Consider the following 20,306-nt stretch of genomic DNA (forward strand, 5'->3'; position numbering starts at 1 on the left):
ACCTCTCGGACACTTCTATCGCGAGATTTTGAACCGTCATCATGGCGGTGCTCCTTGAAACGACGCTAGGCGATATCGTTATTGATCTGTTTACAGAAGAAAGACCAAAAAGTAAGAAGATGCGGTGATTAGCAAATTAAAACATATGTTTTAATTAACATAGCGATATTTGAGATAGCTACAGCTAAGCTACGTCAAGGAACACATTAGTTCGAGCTGTTAGCTTGTTTGCTGTCTCCTCATTGTTTGACTATTACCATGTTAATTCACCTTTAAATTAAAAAAAAAAGATCAAAAGGAAGAAACAAAGAAAACTTCTCTCTCGCTCTCTCTTTCTCTCTCACACACACACACCTGTAAATGACGGATACACGATAGCTGTTATTAAACATGTGATCAGTGGAAATGACTGGCGGCGTAACGACAACTCTTCTGCTCCTTTGCAGCTTGTCTAAACTTTCTAAAACTGTGCAAGATAAAATACTACAACTACTGCCTCATCCACAATGTTCAGGTAAAGCTATCTATCTAAATAAATCTATCTATCTATCTATCTATTTATCTATCTATCTATCTATATATATATATATATATATATATATATATATATATATATATATATATATATATATTGTGAACGGTGATTGTCTCTGTGTTGGCCCTGCGATGGACTGGTCATCTGTACATTTTTAGTGTAAAGCGCTGCCTTTCGTCTTGTTTTATTAGATTAGTAGCCACCTAACTACCATAATACTGTAACAATATGGCTCCAGGTACAGTACTGAAAAAGAGGGTAACTTATTTCATTTTAATTAATGTGTGAAACAAGATGTCATGACTATGCAAAGTTAATTGACTGTTAAAACTTGTGATTTGATTAAAGTTTTTCTCGTTAACAGTGACATATAAGTATTTGTGAAGCAGTGATTAAAGGGACACTGTGTAAGAATTACTGCCATCTAACGTTGGAATCGTGTATGGCATTCTAATGTATCGGGCATTCTTTTTTTTTTTTTTTTTTTTTAACTTGTGCTGTCCAGCATCATAGCAAGCAGAATGATAATCTGGTTGCTGTATCGTGCTGAACAAATTTGCTCTGCCAAGGGGAGGCCTATGGGTAAGGCTCCTCTTGATAATGTGATTAATTTATTTATTTATTTACTTTGAATCACGGAATCTATGTAATCTTGCTGGACCTGACCGGAGGGGACAGAAAAAGATGGAAAATGGCAAAAACGACCCTTCAATCCACACCATCACCAGACAAAAAAAAACTGTTACACTTGTACATGAACACACCAGAAAATTTCCTACAACTTTTACAAGAACAGAAACACACACACAGAGAAAAACAGGGCTGCTAGTCATTAAGAGTTTTTAAATAATATCCAAATCAAAAAGACATAACAGCGACCAGAAACTAACTCACAGGAAAAAAATAAATAAAAAATTATTGCTTAGTATTAAAACCCACTGGACAGCTCAGTGACTGTGTCAGCATGCAGAGCATAAGGAATAAGGAGTGATCAGTGATGAAGAGTGATGAGTGAGATCATGCAAATGCGACCTCGCCTCCACAGAGGCCAGAGGCCTGGGCCCTCAGCAGCATACTCGGAGCACCAACCCAAGCCACCCCACCACGAAGATGACTCCAGCCCCACCCGAAGGGCGGCAGAGAAGAGCCCCAGCAAGAGCCCCCCATGGTCCCGGGGAACAGGTCCCAGTGGGCCAAGATTAGCAGCCGCCGGCCCCACCAGGGACCGGCCACCCAGTGCAGCCCAAGCGAAGGCCCCAGGAGCCCAGAGGCGGCCGCCCCACCACCCAAAGGCAGAGGGCCAGCAAAATGCCTAGGAGGACCAGGTCCCCCCCAGACAGCCACCCGGCGTAGGCCAGCACACACCCCGATGTTCCAGCCGCACACCCTGGGAACCAGGGTGCTATCGGCCCCCTCCCCCCACCTACTCCAATCTGCACCCTATTTAACCCCACACTCACACCCTCCCCCACGCCGCACCCACAATCACTCACCACCACACAGTCACGCCATACCCAACCCACCCACCATGCCCCGTGGGGGACACCCCAGGCGGACCAGAGGACAGCGAGCCCCAAGCACCCCCCCTTGACCCAACACCCACAGAGCCAGCAGCCCACTAGCGCAGCCACCCCGGGACCGGCCCCGCCCGCCCCCAGCCATACACAGGGGGAACAGGGGTGTGAGAGGTCCCCAATACCCTCTCCCTCCCCGCTCCTGACTGTTTAGGTAGTGTGTGTTGTGTGCAATTAAAATTGAGGGGCAGTGACCTCAATGAGCCGGGAGTGGAAAGTAAGAAGCAAACTTCCCTCTGGATGATGAGCCTCTAGGGGCATTAGGCACCCCCGCTCCCCAGGAGGCCCCCCAGGGCAAGACAGACCAGGAGAGACCGCCCCCCACGACCGGGCCTTCCAGGGACCACAACCAGTGAGCCGTCACCAACCCTAGAAAGTACCCACCCTCCCACACCCCTAACGGGGAATGAGAAGATGGGGACAGCGGCAGACCCACGGCCCACCACCCCCAGGCCCGCCCAGCCCCCCCACACGCACACACGCATCTGGTGGACGGAAATTCATTGTCAGATATGGTTACTATGTGTTTAGAAGGAAGAATGGTTCTCACAGGAGAAACGGATCTTGACGGAGAAACTGGTCTTGATATAGCACCGGCTTTTTGTCACAGTAAAAATCAGCTTATAAAGTCTTCCCACTGGCTTTTAGTCTGGCCTTACTGTGACTGAATGCTGGCATTTACCATAACTATAAAAGCGGCTTTGTATGAACAAATCTAAAGGTCTTTGCTTACAAGAATGTGTCACATCCTTAGCAGAGGTCATAATACACCAATGATAACACACATGCAGACATCGATTTTGGCCAGTAAACAACATAAAATGTTACACAATGTCCCTTTAAAGACATAAAATGCAGGATCATCCTGAGGAAACTGCTCATGGAAAAAAAAACATTAATTTGATTGATTTGACACAATGATAATCAAATAATCTGAAAAAGATCTGATTCTGATTAATCAGTTGGCTGCTTTTACAGAATCAGCTTTATATTTTACATCAGATGACCACTTGTAGTAATTATTTTCTTAAATCTAGACCTTTTTTATGTATTAATTTGTAAGGTCCCATTTGCCACCCTTTTTACATTGTGTGTACATGACACCCCTGGTAACAACTTTATTTCCGTTTATTCCTACGTTTGTCTTGTTTTCAGAGGGATTTCATTGTGCAGACAGGAGATCCGACTGGAACTGGTCGTGGAGGAGAATCTGTTTACAGGTGAGCTGTTTTATTTACAGATATTTCCCTTATTTTTTCACAACAAGTTAAACATGCTGACATTCTTTCTGTCCTCTGGGTTATTAGTAAGCTTTATGGAGACCAGGCCCGTTTTTTTGATGGAGAGAAGACACCACGCATCAAACACAGGAAAAAGGGGACGGTTTCCATGGTGAACAATGGAAATGACCAGCATGGTTCTCAGGTGAATGGGATGGACTCTCACTGTGTGCTTTCAGAGTTGGCTCAAACTTCCAGAGGAGAAGCTAAACTATATTCTCTATCTTGAAACATGACTTCATCAGCTATTCAAAGAATAAAAATCACAAGAGCAACTTTCAGGTCAGTTTAGTTAATACTGAGAACATCACAGATTTACATGCAAACATTTCATCTCATAGTTCCTCATCACAGCTGGTGAGAACCTGGACTATCTGGATGGAGTTCATACGGTGTTTGGAGAAGTTACGGAAGGCATGGACGTCTTGACTAAAATCAACCAGACCTTTGTTGACAAGGATTTCATCCCATTTCAGGATATCAGGTGAGTCAGCTGTAAAGCGTCGTGTGACTGTGACGTGACATTTTGATGCTATTTTTGCATTCAGTGCTAAAAGAAAAAAAAGGTTCTTTGGAACAAATGTTTCCTAAACACACCCAGTTCTGGCTCGAGCCAATTTGATGTCCTAAGTAAGATTATGTGTTGGCCATCCGTCCGTCCATCTGTCTGTCTCTGAAAACAGAGAGTTCAGCCTGTCCCAGCAGAGATGCTCTCAGCGTTGATCTTACTGATGTAACACAAGTATTGTGGTGTTGTATTAGTGTGTTTACAGCACGAGCGTTGCTACACCAACTCTTCCTGACCCCCCCCACACACACACACACCGATCAGCTCTGTCACTAGGTTTGCTGTAGCCTCAGAGGTGGTAAACGTTCTGCCTCTACCCCCTCCAAACATGACGGCAGCATTAAAATGGCTTCTCTTTCTCCACGTCATGCAGCATTTCCTTATACTTCCCCATAAATTTTAAGTGCAAATCGTTTTTCTGATCCTGATGAAGGCTGGTTGTTTTGCTGCAGAATAAACCACACGGTGGTCCTGGACGATCCGTTTGATGACCCTCCTGATCTGCCGGTGCCCGATCGGTCACCTGAGCCAACCAAGGAGCAGCTAGATGTGAGTAAATGCGCTGCTCCACAAATAAAGATGGATGACATCATCTATGCAGTGCCTAAAGTAAGTCCAAACACTCATCCATGTATATCCAGAGCGGCCGTATCGGAGCAGATGAAGAAATCGATGATACAGAAGGGAAAGGGGCTGAGGAGCTGGAGGAGAGGCTGAAAGAGAAAGAAGCCAAGACTCAGGCCATCCTGCTGGAGATGGTGAGTCAAAAGACCTCCTCAGCTGCAGACGGCAAGCAGTCGGTCTGACATGGTTCTACATCCACCTTCCTCCAGGTAGGCGACCTCCCCGATGCAGAAGTGAAGCCTCCAGAGGACGTCCTGTTTGTGTGCAAACTGAACCCAGTAACCACAGACGAGGACCTGGAAATCATCTTCTCTCGCTTTGGAACCATAAAAAGGTGACGTCCACTTCAGCTCCTTTAATACTCTGTTCCTGTCGACACAAATCTACAGATCCGTCTTTTTTTCCTGCAGCTGCGAGATCATCAGAGACTGGAAAACCGGAGATTCCCTCTGCTACGCTTTCATTGAGTTTGAAAAGGTGAGGACGTCATGTGACCCACAGTTTGTGTTTACCTGTGTACATAAGTCAGGATGTTTATAGCTGAAAAGTTCAGGAAGTGGTAGTTTGCTTTAACCCTTAAAACTACAGTGGTGGGTAAACCACAACATAAAATAATCACTGCTGAGCGACAATTAATATTTTTAATCGCCTGAAATGTTCTAAATTAGTCGTGATTAATCACACTATTACGCAAAAAGTGTCCTTTTAAAAGAAGGCCTGCTGCTTTATGAATAAATGCAGTAAATTCTGCTTTACAAACACTAAACCAGGGGTGTTCAACCTGTGGCTCCAGAGCAGTAAATGACTCTCTGGACCTTCCACAGTGGCTCTTAATGCATGGCTAAACATGCTAAAGAACTAACTAATGTTTTTAAATATAGATATAATAACAAATACAGGTTTTAAGCAATTTTTCTGTTTTTTTAATGGAATTGCATTGAATTTCCACAACATAATGACAGTAAAAGTACCATTAATATCTAGTTTTCTTGTCATTAGGAAACTTTTTTTTTTAACATAATTTTTCTCAAATATCTACATCCCATTGAAGAAAGTCTTTAGCAAAAGTTGTTTTTCTTTATTTTAAAACCTAAAAATGCAACAGTTCATTTTATCTTTATAAAAATCATATATAATCGACATACAAATTTTTATATATAAAATCACATATTTATGAGAAAGAAGGATGAAATGTTCAGGATTTACTAACTAAAAGGTAAAAAGTCAGCAGGATGGATTTAAAGCTGTGAAGCTGCTTCCTTCTAAACACAGAAGGAACAATATGTGATGAATATCAGCATCAGGTGAACAGACAGAAAGCAGGATGAGAATCTCACAGCTTCTAGATGGTGAGGAGAGAGAAATATTCACAATATGCACAATAACTTCCATCCATGCACCTTCGCTGCTTCATTATCCAGATTTCTGGATATGATTTCTCTAAACTTTCATTCTTAGCTTGACTGTTTAGCTTCACCTCTGCACCTGCAGCCTCCGCTACCGAGAGTTAAGTGTTAAACATCTGGTTTTACAGGTGTAGCATCAGGTCTGTAGATTTAACCATGAACATGTGTGGTATCCAAAGAAAGTCCAGAATCCCAGCTACCAGCTCAGTAAAACCATTTCTATCACCAACAAACACAATTAAGACAACAAACATTAAAAGACCAGGTAAACAAAGTCCGAAAAAACATATGTAAACACAGATGATGTCTCCCCGTGTCCACCCGGCCTCAAAACATATATCCACCAGGATAAAACCGCATTTAGTTCAAACAATGATAATAATACGTTTCTCATTGCCTGTTGGAAGCAGTTTCCCGTCCAAAAATCACAATTTTCTGCTCATCTGCATGGGTTTTTCAGACAGAGAGAAAAGTCGGTTCTTTTTCGTTCTTAAGTTGCAGACAGAAAACGTCTCTTCATGTTAATAAAGCCGCTCTGATTACATCAGACTCACCACTGCAGCAGGACCAGACACGGAGGAAGAGGCCTGGACCGCAGCCTCTGCATGTGGCCAGTGAGCAAGAAGTTAAAAATAACAAAACCTGTGCTAACGTGCGTTAAAAGAAGTTTACAGCATTAATCAATTAACGCGTAAATGTGCCCAGCCCTAAAAATAACCTTTCATGTGTTAGGTGTGGTCTTGGTCTGATGATGTCAGTATGTGAACATTTTGATGAAGAGGACTATTTACATACAAACAGTCATTGAACCAGAACATTTCGTGGTCCATTCATTGCTCAGACTCTTGTTTTATGGGTTAATCTTGTTAGAGAACTTCTTTCATTTTTGGATCTCTTCTTTTTTTTCTCTTTACTTTTATAACAAAATGACTGAGGTGTGGCTATTTGGGCCCAGTTGGGCCTTTGTAGTGGTCTTACAAGGGTCCGGTTGACCTGGGGTTCTTGACAGTTTTTTTTAAAAACCTGCAGCAATAAACTTTGGAGTGCGCTTAGACAATAACCTCAAACTTGACTCAAACCAGCTCAGTGGTCAAGTCTAGTTTCTTTCTCAGCATCATCTCAAGATTTTAATCCTAATTGCTTAGACTACAGCAGCGTACTTTATGTTGGGCTCAGTCAGACTTCCCTCGATCAAAGCTCCATAGAGTTTCTGCATGGTTCAGGTCTGGAGAGTCTGCTGGCCAGTCCAGCACAGTAATCCTTGGTCATTGAACCAGGTTCTGGTTCTTGTGGCAGTGTGGGGAGGTGCCAAGTCCTGCTGGAAAACAAAGTCTGCATCTCCACAAAGGAAGCATGAAGAGCTCTAAAACCTCCCGGTAGACGCTGCGTGGACTCTGGACTTAATAAAGCCCGGTGGACCAGCACCAGATGACATGGCCCCCACATCCCCACCCACTGTGGAAACTTCACGCTGCACTTTTAGAGTCTTGGATTGTTGCCTCTCCAGTCTTCCTCCAGACTCTGGGACCTGCATTTCCACATGAGATGCAGAATTTGCTCATCAGAAAAGAGCCTTTGGACCACTGCTCAGCAGACCAGGTCATGTTTTCTTTAGTCCAGATGAGACGCTGCTGACGTGTTCAGGAGCGTCTGGACTAGAGGAATAGGACATGTGAAGTTCAGGTCCAGGATCCGTCTGGAAGCTCTAACTCCAGCCTCAGTCCACTCCTTGTGAAGCTCCCCCACATTTCTGAACGGCCTCTTCCGGACCATCCTCTCCAGCTGCTTCATCCCTGCTGCTTCTTCCACCTTTTTCTTCCACACTTTTCCTTCCACTCAGCTTGTTATTGATGTGCTTTGATGCAGCACTTTGAGAGCATCCAGCTTCTTCTGCAGCCACCTGCTGAGGCTTTTCCTCCTTGTGGAGGGAGTCAGTGATGGTTTTCTGCCCAGCTGTCAGGTCAGCAACCTTCCCCATGATGCTGGATTCTACTGAAACAGACTGAAACCATTTAAATGCTCAGGAGTCCTTTGCAGGTGTTCTGGATTAATAAGCCGACTAGACTGCAGCTCTTAGAGGTTACAACACTGAACCTTTTCACACTATTCTAATTTTCTGACATTTAGATTTTTGAGTTTTATAAGACCATAATCATCACGATCATAACAAATAAAAGCTGGAAATATCTCACTTAGCATATAATGAGTCTATATAATATATCAGTTTACCTTTTTAAGTTTTACACCAAATTCTTTTTTTTTAGTTTTAGTTTCATATATGATGTAGATGTCTCATTCCTACACGCAGCTTCTGCAACAAGTTGGAACTAATTTAGACAGAAACAGTGCAGAGTTAGTAAAGATAGATATTCACCACTTCAAACAGACATCTGAGCTCAGGCAGCTTGTTGAACATTAGCTTCAGATGTTTAAGTGGATTTCTTTTTTTTTTTTACACTTCTTTTCCAGCTTGGATTGGATCATAAGCCGTTTTTCTCCTCTCTGGATGAACACTGGTTCAGATCTTCTTTTTCTCTTGGAAAAATAAAAGAATCAGCTGTGTTCTGGCTTAATTCCTTCCTGTGTACAGATTGACCCCTCCAGAGTAATCCGTGGTACATTTATTAGATAAAAAGTGGATTAGTTAACAGCATTTCACTGTTAATGGTGAAATCTGTCTAGATTATGTAATTATCAGGATTTTCCACTCAGTGTTTGTTAAATGAAGATATGTGATGTGGAAAAACCCTGCAGAATGGAAATCAGTCATAAAGTGTGTTTGCTGTGGTTATGACATGTTGATAATCATCTGGTGGGGTTATTTGAGTCTTGATGGAGAAGTGAAAGTTCTGTAAATAGATGATGTAATGCATCGATTACACCCCAACCTTCTGTTGTTGTCAGCTATTCATTGTTGGTATAAAATCAGAAGCTATAATCAACGTTGTTAAAAACTGAATGTTAACTTCCTCGTAGTCAACGTCTGAATCATCTGCAAGGCCACCGAACAGGTGGTGATGGCCTCAGTGAAAGTAACGATGGTGGCAGAGACAACGTCAACCATCAGAGGGCGCTGTGCAGTTAGATAAATATTAGTTTTACTCTCTGAGGACAGCTGGGGGTTTCCACATGACTTTTATGTAAATGCTGTGTTGTTTTTAAGTCAGATTTTCCACACGAAACTGTCCTGCACATGTGATCACCATGTTGAAGCAGCGGGTTGCTCCAGTCACTTCCTTCTTAAACATGTTTGAGGAGCTGAATGAGCTCAAGAATTCTGATAGCAGGAACTAAAAGAAGGAAATGTTCTGTCCCACATTTTACAGCCTGGATATACGAAGGTGGACAATGACTGAGCTTTTCTTTGTTTTATGCTCAGTTATTCCAAGGTAGCTGAAGATTATGGTTAAACTTCTGTTCAATAAATGTTTTAGTGAACTTTCTTTTTTTTTTCTTTTAAAAATAGCATATTAACAGAACCTCATAAGTTAACATCTGGTTTCATGGGGTGTAACATCAGGTCTGGTATGTAAATATAAACATGTGGTTTCCACTGAAAGTCCAGAATCTCAGATAAAAGCTCATTAAAACCACCAAACAGTTTGGTGGTGGTCGAAATGGTTTTTACACATTTACATAATTGCAGTTTATCATTTACACATTTTATTGTCTTCATTTACATGTTTACTTACATATTTTATTTATATCCATGTTTATTCTAACTTCCAGACCACAATGAATCTATAAAACCAGCAAACATTTAATTCCAGGTATCTGGACATTAAAAATCCAGTATATCACATTATGACCAGAGTAATATTTGAAGCTCTGTGAGTTATTTTAAATGTACATACGTGTACATTTCCACATGTGTAGATACCTGACCACCTGAACTGACTCCTACAAACTGAAGTCACGTCTTTTAAGTCAGAAAGACAGAACAAGTTCTCCCCCTGCCGTGGAGATGTTTTACATTGAAACAGACACATTAGGAATTACACATACTTTTATTAAAATATTAATATCTTCTATGTTATTTTCACATTTACTTAATTCATCCTGTCGGCCAGGTTGGACCCTCTGGTGGGCCACATGTTTGACACCCCTGAGATAAAATATTTTTCAGACCTGCTTCCAGAATAACGTTCCATGTTTTCCTGTGTGTTATGCTGACAGCAAGAAGACTGTGAGAAGGCTTACTTCAAGATGGACAACGTCCTCATCGACGACCGCCGTATTCACGTAGACTTCAGCCAGTCGGTGGCTAAGATCAAGTGGAAGGGGAAAGGTGAGGCCTCTGCATGGTTTCCATGCTTCCTGTGAAGATTTTCCATTAAAAACTTATTCTGATTGTTTACTATGTTCCAGGGGGGAAGTACACAAAGGAGGACTTCAGAGCCTACGAGAAAGATCTGGAGAACCGGTCCAAACTGGCTCTGAAGGATCAAGTCAAGCCCAAACAAGAGTATCCTTCTGTGTTAGCGAGCCCTGGCTGAAATGTTCAGTTTGTGTCCTTCTGCATGCTTCTGCACCCCGCTCTCTAAACGTCCCGCAGATTTCCATAACTTTTCCACAAGCTCCAAGTACGAGCTGCTGATAGAGGAGGATGAGGAGGCAACTAGCCATCGGCACTCTGAGAAGAAACATAAAGAGAAGAAGCACCGTCATCACTCAGACGAAGAGGACAGCAAAAAGTCCAGAAAGCACCGGGTAAATCGCGCTTCTCCAGATTAGTCCTCACGCTGGCTTCTCCTGCTGTTAGATGATGAGGAGCTGACAGGTTCTTCATCATGCAGAAGTGTTTGTTTCCTTGTTACAAATTTAATTTATTTAGCATATTTACTCATTTACATGTGCATTACAACATATAAATCAATAGACTTGTTTCTCTTCATCTTTTCATGAAACCCTAAAAAAAGGCACACCTTTGATTCACTCAGTGGTTCCTGCCGTTGAGCTTTATTATACCGAAGTTGAGAATCATTGGACGGAGCAGGGGGCTGTCACCAAGACGTATGCCGTCAGGTACGGTGTCTTGGATCTCAGGTATATGTGGCTTTCTCTCAGAATCTGGGAATCGTGTACTGAACCTGGCCATCTAACAACACAGTTGGAGATTTAGAGGTCAGCATTCCCTTCCTGTTGACCCCCGTTTGCAGCCAATCAGACCGATAACGTTGGGCATTCTGGCCGTGGAGAAGAACCTTCTCTTGTATGTCTGATATTTCCCTGTCACATTCAGGGAATTTTACATAGCTGCTCAGCATACTGAAAAGTGCTGATGCCACTGCATACACCACACACCCCACTGTGGATTTTGTCACTGTTAATCCATCTTCAATTACTTCATAAAATGGGCCACAGGCAAAGAAATGCAAAGTAATCAGTTCCTGTTCAGCACCTCTGCTGTCAAAGCATGACTCCTCATGGTTCTTCTTTACAGATGAGGGCGAAGAACGTAGCGCAGGTATAGGTAAGATACCTTGCTTACAGTCTGTCATTGGCGTACAGCTGAAGTAGATTTGGACATTCACCGTATTGTCCAGGTTCGTATGGTCTCCTACGATGCCATACCTCATGCACAACTAAAACCATATAGCCAATTATGTCACACTCCAGGTAATCATAAAACCTGGGATCTGTGCTGTTACACCAGTTTTTAGCTAACCTTAATCACATAGAAGGCTTACACCAAGTTCATCTTAGTCAGTGAGTTTCAAACATCGTGGAAACCGGGACAAAAGGGGACAATTTTTCTGCAGCGGGAAGGTACTTCTAGAAGTGTTTGTGACAACTACCTACACTCTTCGGCACCTACAGTGGCCCTGGACAAAGCTCTCTGTCCACAAACGTACAGGGATTTGGGCAGGTAGAACAGGTAAATGCATGACTTTCTTTTGGTCTTTTTGTGTTTAGAATTATATTTCTTAAAATTTCTTGAACTAGAGAATTTATCTTGACTTTGAGCAGGTTTGGACTAGTCTAGAAGTGAGATTGCCGTGGAGCAATTAGTTTATATCATAATTCATTCTTTTTTGTTCTTAGTCTCCATCCAAGTGTTTTTCTTTCCTCTAAGTTTTTAAGTTGTTTCTCCTTATTGTAAGTAGTGTACTACTTGTTAATGTCACTTCAAGACCCATACAAACCCTCTTAAATATCAACAAATATCATCTTTATTCAACTAATTTGTCAATTATCTCATTCAAGATGTTAATTTTTTGCAGTGATGGCTTTCTTATTTTAAAGACCGATGTGTTTAACTTATGGTAACCGTACAGGTAAATGCCGCGGGGAGCGGGGGACAGTGGAGTAAGTGAATCTGCGGTGGAAAAACCTTAAACAGAAAGCAAAAAAGGACCTTTCTGAGTCAAAAGCCACAATGGGAAGAATTTACTGACAATTCTTTATACTATTGGTGGTGAGAGCTCCCAGCACGGTATTGACAGCTGATACTGTAGAGTCAATGGAGTCCATGCAACCACTTGATCTCACCACAGCAAACACCATTACAACCCTAGTCCCCAAAGAGCCAGAGGTGGAGCCCAGCACCAGTACCAGTCAGAGCTCTGAGGAGGTGATTCCCCCTGCCTCCACCACCACCACGTCGTAGGAGAAGTAATGATGAGAATCATACCTGAAACTTGCGAAGCACAGCAGCAAATGATCCTCGCTAACTAACAACTAAAACCTTATTATGCTTCAGCAACATCAAGCAAAGTTCACTTCTCAGTAGCTGGAAAAGGAAGTACACAGTTAATTTTAGATTGCTACTCTACGTTTGTTTTTTGAAGCAATTTTGAGTTGAAGTAACTACTCATGTTTTATGAGGGCAAACTGCATCAAATGTGGTTATATTAGTCCCTTTTTAGGCCAGTAAAATCTGGATGTGACTCTTGCATGTTGTGTTTTATTTGGTTTTACAAATTTGGTTTTACAAAACTTATGTCTTAGATAGACATAAAGATTATCGGGCTGTTTTTGACCCGATTTTGCCTCTTTCCGACGGCAAACGGCCAATTATCTTGAGTCTTGTAAGATTGTCTATAAAATGATCCTGTGGTCTGAGGCCTGTTAAGACCGAATTCGTCCCGACATTCAGCTCTGAAACGGGTCGTGCCTGTCGATCAGAAGTATTGAACATGTTCAATATTTACAACCAAAAATCTTTACGTGTGTGAGGAACGCTGACGACTCCTGAGTTGTGTGGGTGGTGACGTGGAACGAAACATAGCCAATCAGAGAGCGAGCTGACTGGGGAGCAAGGAAGTAAATAAAGTCCGTGTTCACACCGTCTCCAGTCTGTTGTTTTTTTTAGTTCTGGATTTTTTTGTTAATAATAGTCACAAGACCACCATCATTACTTCATGTATGTCCTCTTCCATGCTAGGTGTTGGGTTTTCCGGTTGTTGCCATGCTTCCTCCTCTACATTTTCGTTAGATCACGTTTGATCATGCAAGGTTTCCGGCTTGGCGGACTTGATTGTAGATCGGTTGCGGGACAGCATCGTTATGTGTGTGTTGTTTTGTGATGAGATTATCGGAGCCACCACACACAGAACGATCAAAACTGTTAAATACACAGGATTTATCCTCACGTGTGAAGTCTCGAACAGATAAAAATGTCTTCAGATTTAGAAAATCCTTATGGGTGTACCAGGCTTATACTTCCAGACTTGGATGATTCACCTGTGATCATTTTAATGCTCCAGTTTGGTATCAAAGTGATCCAGATTAGTTACAAAAGTTTTGGAATAGCTAACAAAGGCTAATATCTGGATTTAAGGTAGGATTGGATTTACAAATCTAGATTTGAATTTTCAAGAATAAATCTAGTTTGAAAAACCCAGTGTTGGATCAGGTCTGGTAAAATCAAATCCACCTGGATTAATCCTGATGGATTATGTTTGAAATACTGGACCCTGATGGTTAACATCCAGAGCGGGAACTTTATTAATGTGGAACAGCTTTCCATGCAGTCGGCTGTAAGTGTCGCTTCATGAAGTTATGTCAGGAAATAAAAACACGACCACATTAATATTTGTTTCCTTCTGTCAGCTTCCTCTTCAAAGAAGCCAGTTTTCAAGTCTCGTAATTGCTGTTGTCATTCCTGTCAGGTCTTTTCTCCCTTTCTTTGTTTCTCCTCCTTTCATCCTGGTTCTCCTTACCTCATATTCCAGGACAGCGAGGAGAGCAGACGGGACAGGAAGACGGCCCGCCAGCGTTCCCGCTCCAGAGACCGGGACTACAAACACTCCAAGTCCCGGGTCAGACATGGGAAGGACCACCGGGACAGGAGTCGCTCCCCGAGGAGGTCCAAGGATCAGGAGAGGAGCCGGTACAGATGAAGGACGCTGAGCTGGGATCAGTGAGACGGGATGGTTAAAAAACGGCCGTCGGATCTAAGACACAATCGCGTTTCTATCTTTTGTATGTAGATGAATGATGATGATGATGATGATGTGGAAGTTTGATGATTTAAATATCAGCACAGCTTTGCTTTCTGTGTTTGGTTCTTCTTCACTCGTCCTGATTTAGAACAGATGATTACATTCCTCCTGTGGTTTTCTGAAATTCACTAAAGGTCGCCATGGAAACCTGCTGAGGGGATTCACCGGTGTCTCCCTCCACCCACCTCATCTCAAGATTTTACCTCACATGTCGCTTCTGATCACTGATGATGCTCCAGAACCTGCAGTACCTGGACCATCCTTTCTAAACATCCCTTTATGTGTGTTTACACACACACACACTCTTATCTCCAGAATATTATAGTTGTGTATATATACAGTTTCAGTTAAATAAAGACATCAAGCTGGTTTATTTTGGTTAACAGGTCGTCTGCCGGTAAACCTAACCACTCCTTTTGATTTGATGCATCATGAAAAGAGTGTTTTCAACAACACAACGTTGTGTAGGAGGAGAATGGAAAACAGGAGGTTTCAGGACTGAGCAGAGTAGGGTATCACCACTTCCCTCCCCCAGGTGGAACCACCAGCAGAGACTTCCCCAGCTGCCCACGCTGAACACAAACCTCCTCCGTAAACATCTGAGGAAACACGCTGAGACGGGGGACGATGTGAAGTCAGACGTCACTGATCTGGTTCCTGGCAGACTCGACTTTCAGCTAGTATCACGGCCTGTGGCCGCGGTACCAGGAAGCGGACCCAAAAGCAGAACACTCAGAGAGGCAAGGAGGAAAGTGCAAACAATGTTTATTAATAATAAGTATTGTGGCGTGTTCCAGGTCCGGATGGTTCTTCCTATGAGAGGACAGTAGGAGGAGGAGTAGCCAAGAGATGGTTTCTGGTGGTGGTGATATGAGCTTGGTAGCAGGCAGGGCGAGCAGGCAGGCAGTCAGCTTGGTACGAGGAATAGTCCTTAACCTGGGTGCAGTGGTTATCCGAGAAGTCAAGGTCTGTGGCTGAGGAATAGAGATGACAAGATAAGCTTTCCAGAGAACAAGGCACAAGACAGATCGAAGAAAGAGGCCTGATTACCACGCTGCAAAGAATGACAATCTGGCGAAGACTGGAGCTCCTGCTTGATCCTAAATAGCTGGGAGTAAAGTCGGCTATCGAGCATGCTGATGAGCTGCAGGTATCAATTGTGGCTCCAGCCTCCGCCCTCCGTCCCCATGGCAACCTGCTCAGCCCTACCTGCAAACTCAGACACGCATACACACAGAACCACTGTGCTCCTGTTAATCTCAGAGCACCAGAACCACTAACTTCATTACAGACACTGGAGAAAGTCGCTTCTCACCTTTTCATTTATTTACCATCTCTGATCAGCTGACTTGTCTTCATCTCCATGGAGACCATTTTCAGGATGTTTATGGTAGACACTGAGAGAAACTTCAGCTCTTCCTCCAGAGCTGCAGTCTGAAAACTCTCAGTCCTGAGGCACCTGGTCCACCTCACATCGGGGTTCATCGGTTCTTCCTCTCGAATAACAACATCATCTCATGTCTCCTTGATGATCTCCAGATCTGCTGGGAGGAAACCAGTTCTCAGGAAAGCATGGTCTAGTCTCCATAATGACCTCAAATCAGCAATAATCCACCTTTCACCATAGTTTCAGTGTCTAGACAAGTTGTAGACATAAAAATACAGTTTGTCTGTTAGAATGATAATGAAAGGTTTATAATTAATGTTGGTGGTCTGACCTTTAAGCTAAAACCACATCCACACCAACTCCCCGCTGCAAAGCAACAACTACTTACACGTCATCACTTAAGGAAGCTGGGCTAGAATCATTGTGTAGGTTGGAAATAAACGTTTCTATTTTTTATTTTATTTATGTGGAATTTATTAAGTTCCACAACTTCATGAATTTACAGCAAACTCACATTTATCAGCTTCATTTAACTTCTACAAACTCACATCATTCCTGTTCATTAAACTCACTCGACTTAATAAAAACAAGGCACCAAGTTTGGAAATTTGTTTCTAGTAAATCCAGCTGGTTAGATTTAGTGTAGAGTAGGATTCATCTTTCATTTCTTCACCAGATTACATTTAACAATATGTGAAACAGCTGATGACAGATATCATTCAGATTTCTCTCAGTGGGACATTTTCACTCCTCCGGCCTCCACATTATCTACATGTGGGCTGTTCCTGATGAAAATTGTTATTTTTTCTCAGAAACAAATCCAAGTGAAAGTTTTATAACGAGACTGAGTCTTCAGAGAATTCTAGAAACCCTGACCATCGCTTTCAGAGAAGATAGCTGTGGTCATTTAGAGAGAAATTATAGTATCTCAATGGTGTGAAAAACACCCGTTTTGGTGTCTACTAGCAAAGGTTGTTTTTAATACAAAAAAAAAGCTTCTTTCATGTCAGACTAGTCCTTGAGATAGACTACACTCCCTTTCATCGTGTCCACCTGTTAACACACAAACTGCCTTAACTAAAGAAATGTTGGCACCAACAAAAAGGCACACACTAATATTTAGCTTTGATTATAGAAGCATTTGCTGTGGGATTGTTTTGATGTCACAAGGTTTATTTCCATCCAGCGTCGCATTCCTTTTTCACCAAGATCTTGTATTGATGATGGGAGAATGCGACCACCAGTCTAGACTCTGCGGTGGCCAATCCATGTGTGAAAATGTTGTCTCCTGTTCCCTGAACCACTTTTTCACAATCTGAGCCCCATGAATCCTGATATTGTCATCATGGACTATGGCCGTGTCATCAGGGATGATGCAATAACCTTATTCAGTATATTTAGGGAGTCAGCTGACCTCATTCTTTGGACACAAACCCAGATCCAAACCTAGACCTGACCAACTGCAGCACCCCAAATCATTGACTGCCCCCACAGGCTTGTACAGTAGGCTCTCCTCATGGTGCTGCATCACTTCATCTGCCTCTCTTCATACCCTGGTGCTCCATCACCCTGGAACAGGGTAAATCTGTTGTTGCAGCTGAAAGATGATTGCCCTGCAATAACCATCCAATAGGAGGCTCCTACCTGTTCACTTAGTTAAATCCAGAGGGCCACTTTTTTTGTCCAACTCAGTGCATCTAGTCATGTAAACATGGTGAAGACGACTTGCTGAAGCTCAAACTGAGCACAGAATGAGGAAGAAAGGGGATGTAAGAGACTTTGATAGTTGTGGTCTGGGTATTTACTGGGATTTTCACCCACAACGATTTCTAGAGTTCCAGAGAATGGTCTGAAGAAGAGAAAATATCCAGCGAGCAGTTGTCTGGACCAGGATGCAGCAGAAGACACACCGGGTGCCTCCTGCCAGCTAAGAACAGGAAACTGAGGCTACAATTTACACACACTCACCAACACTGGACAATAGAAGATGGAGAAACGTTGCTGGTCTGATGAGTCTTTGTTTCAGAATCAGAATCTGGTGGAAACATGAAAACATGGATCCATCCTGCTTTGGATCAACACTTCAGGCTGCTGCTGGTGTAATGGTGGGGGGAGATTTTCTTGGCGCACTTTGGGCCCCTTAGTACCAACGTGGTCTGGTTTAACCAGCACAGCCTACCTGAGTATTGTTGCTGACCATGTCCATCCCTTTATGACCACAGTGGAGCATCTTCTGATGCTACTTCCAGCAGGATAATGCACCATGTCACAAAGCTCAGATCATCTCCACCTGCTTTCTAGAACATGACGATGAGTTCACTGGACTCCAACGGCCTCCACAGCCACCAGATCTCAGTCCAGTAGAGCAGCTTTGGGATGTGGTGGAACGGGAGATTCTCATCATGGATGCAGCCGACAAACCTGCAGCAACTGTGTGATGCTGACATGTTGATATGGAGAAAACCTCTGAGGAATGTTTCCACCACCTGCTTCCATCTATCACACCAGGAATTAAGGCAGTTCTGGAGGAAAAGGGGGTCCAACCTGGTACTGGAAGGTGTACCTGATAAAATGGAGAGTGGGTGGATGTGACCATTACATCACTTTGAGTTTTTGGTTTATTCTCATATGAAATGTCAACAATTTCGATAAATAATTAAATTAATAACTATATATTTTTATGAATAAACATGAAAGTTAACTCGGAAAAACTGGTGTTTGGGAGAATATTTTCCCAAATGACCTCTGGGTTTTGATCAATAAAGTCTTCAGGTGGATTGTTCTGTTGTCTCAGAAGCTTCAGAAAAAGACCAGAAATCTTAATATTTATTTATACAGTCAGTGATGACCTTTCAGCAGCTATCTGTAGTCCTTCAGTTCCCTCTGACCATTCATAATACGGTAACAATAGGGATATGATCACAACTTGAAACAGATGGAATAACAAACACTGCAGACCCAAACCAGCGGTAGAGATGGCTCAGGAAACAGTAGAGGAGGCAGTTAAAGGAATCTGAGCTTATTTCTGCTGACACCCTGGTCTGGATGAAGTCGGCATCAGTCTCACCTCTCTGAGTCAGAAACTCTGCTGACAAAACCTCAAGAGCCAGACATGGAGTCCGGGTTTCTTACACCACACCAGGAAGTACAAAAAAAAACACACACACAGAAGGAGGGAGGGGACGAACAATCCCATCACATCTCTGATAAGCTCCTGATGAGGAAGTAGATCAGAGATTCCTCCTCCCAGCCAGAGGAAGAGCTGGACCGGGATCCTCCTGGATGTGCAAGTCCTCAGTCTGACCATGTTGTTGATATTGTCAGCTCCTTTTTGGCTGGAAACCAGCCCAGCAGAGAGGGACGTGGACGTAGGTTTAATTCTGACATCATATTATACTTATAGTTGTAATAATTAAAAAAAAAACACTGATTATATGAATTTCAGTGGCATAGAATTTGTGATATTACCAGAAATATTATCATTCTAATTTTTATAATAAAACAACATTTTCAAAATATTATGGTCCATTTTTTTCAGGGATTTATACTAAACAAAAATGTTGTTTTTTTTTGTCTGAACACTATTATGTGCTGGGCAGGTAGTTTAGAATGATTTTGATTACATTTTAATTAATTGTTTATACCAAGGCAAAGACAAAGTATAGGACATTTCATGAACAAGACAATTCAAAGTGCTTCACATAAAACATTAAAAACTGGGGAATTAACAGCTGTTCTGATAAAAGGCAGCTACTAGAAAAGTTTTTAACTGAGTTTGTTCCACATGTGAGGAGCATAAATTCTGAACGCTGCCTCTCCACGTTTAGTTCTGACTCTGGGAACAGAAAGTAGACCTGACCCTGATGACCTCAGGGATCTGGTTGGTTCATAACCAGAAGATCCTGAATGTATTCTGGTCCTAAACCATTCGGGTCTTTGTAAACTAACAGCTGGATTTTGAAGTCAGTTCTTTGACAGACAGGAAGCCAGTGTAAAGATCTGAGGACTGGAGTTCTAGGATCTACTTTCCTGGTCTTAGTGAGGACTGGAGCAGCATTGTGGACTAACTGCAGCTGTCTGGTGGACTTTTTAGGGAGACCTGTGAGGACAGCATTACAGTAGTCCAGTCACAAGTACTAAAGCTCGCCTTCCTCTCTGTATGAGTTGTAAATGTTAGAGGATTTAAATGTTTATTGCTTGTGCATTAGTTTATGTTTACAGTGATTATGTATAGGTTGGTCACGTGGTCGGTGCACACCTGTTGTGATGTGTGTAGAGTTGGTCGGTGAATTTTTAGTTGATCGCTTTGATTTCCTTTGTTTTGGATTAAGTTGAAACACGTTGTACTGAATTAGTTATTTTTTCTGTAATAAAGTTATAAAACGTATTTTTGGATCTTAGTGGATTTTTGTCGCGACAGAGAAGAAAGATTCAGCCTCGAGGTGATTTTTTGGGTTCATTACACCACTTTTTTAATTTCCTCTC

At 42.5% G+C, this 20,306-nt stretch overlaps 1 protein-coding gene across 1 annotated transcript; it reads left to right on the forward strand.

The window, feature by feature from the left end:
- The first annotated feature begins 2 nt into the window (after positions 1–2).
- On the forward strand, positions 3–14,482 carry ppil4 (peptidylprolyl isomerase (cyclophilin)-like 4). The gene is made up of 13 exons (XM_041975863.1): positions 3–111; positions 447–514; positions 3,265–3,329; positions 3,417–3,534; positions 3,731–3,873; positions 4,410–4,506; positions 4,599–4,715; positions 4,791–4,915; positions 4,992–5,058; positions 10,164–10,275; positions 10,356–10,452; positions 10,565–10,697; positions 14,165–14,482. The coding sequence occupies exons 1-13, from the start codon at positions 42–44 to the stop codon at positions 14,330–14,332; spliced, it is 1,380 nt and encodes a 459-aa protein (XP_041831797.1). The 5' UTR covers positions 3–41; the 3' UTR covers positions 14,333–14,482.
- The last annotated feature ends 5,824 nt before the right edge of the window (positions 14,483–20,306 follow it).

Source organism: Melanotaenia boesemani, chromosome 22, assembly GCF_017639745.1.
Source record: "Melanotaenia boesemani isolate fMelBoe1 chromosome 22, fMelBoe1.pri, whole genome shotgun sequence".
Classification (NCBI taxonomy): Eukaryota; Metazoa; Chordata; class Actinopteri; order Atheriniformes; family Melanotaeniidae; genus Melanotaenia; species Melanotaenia boesemani.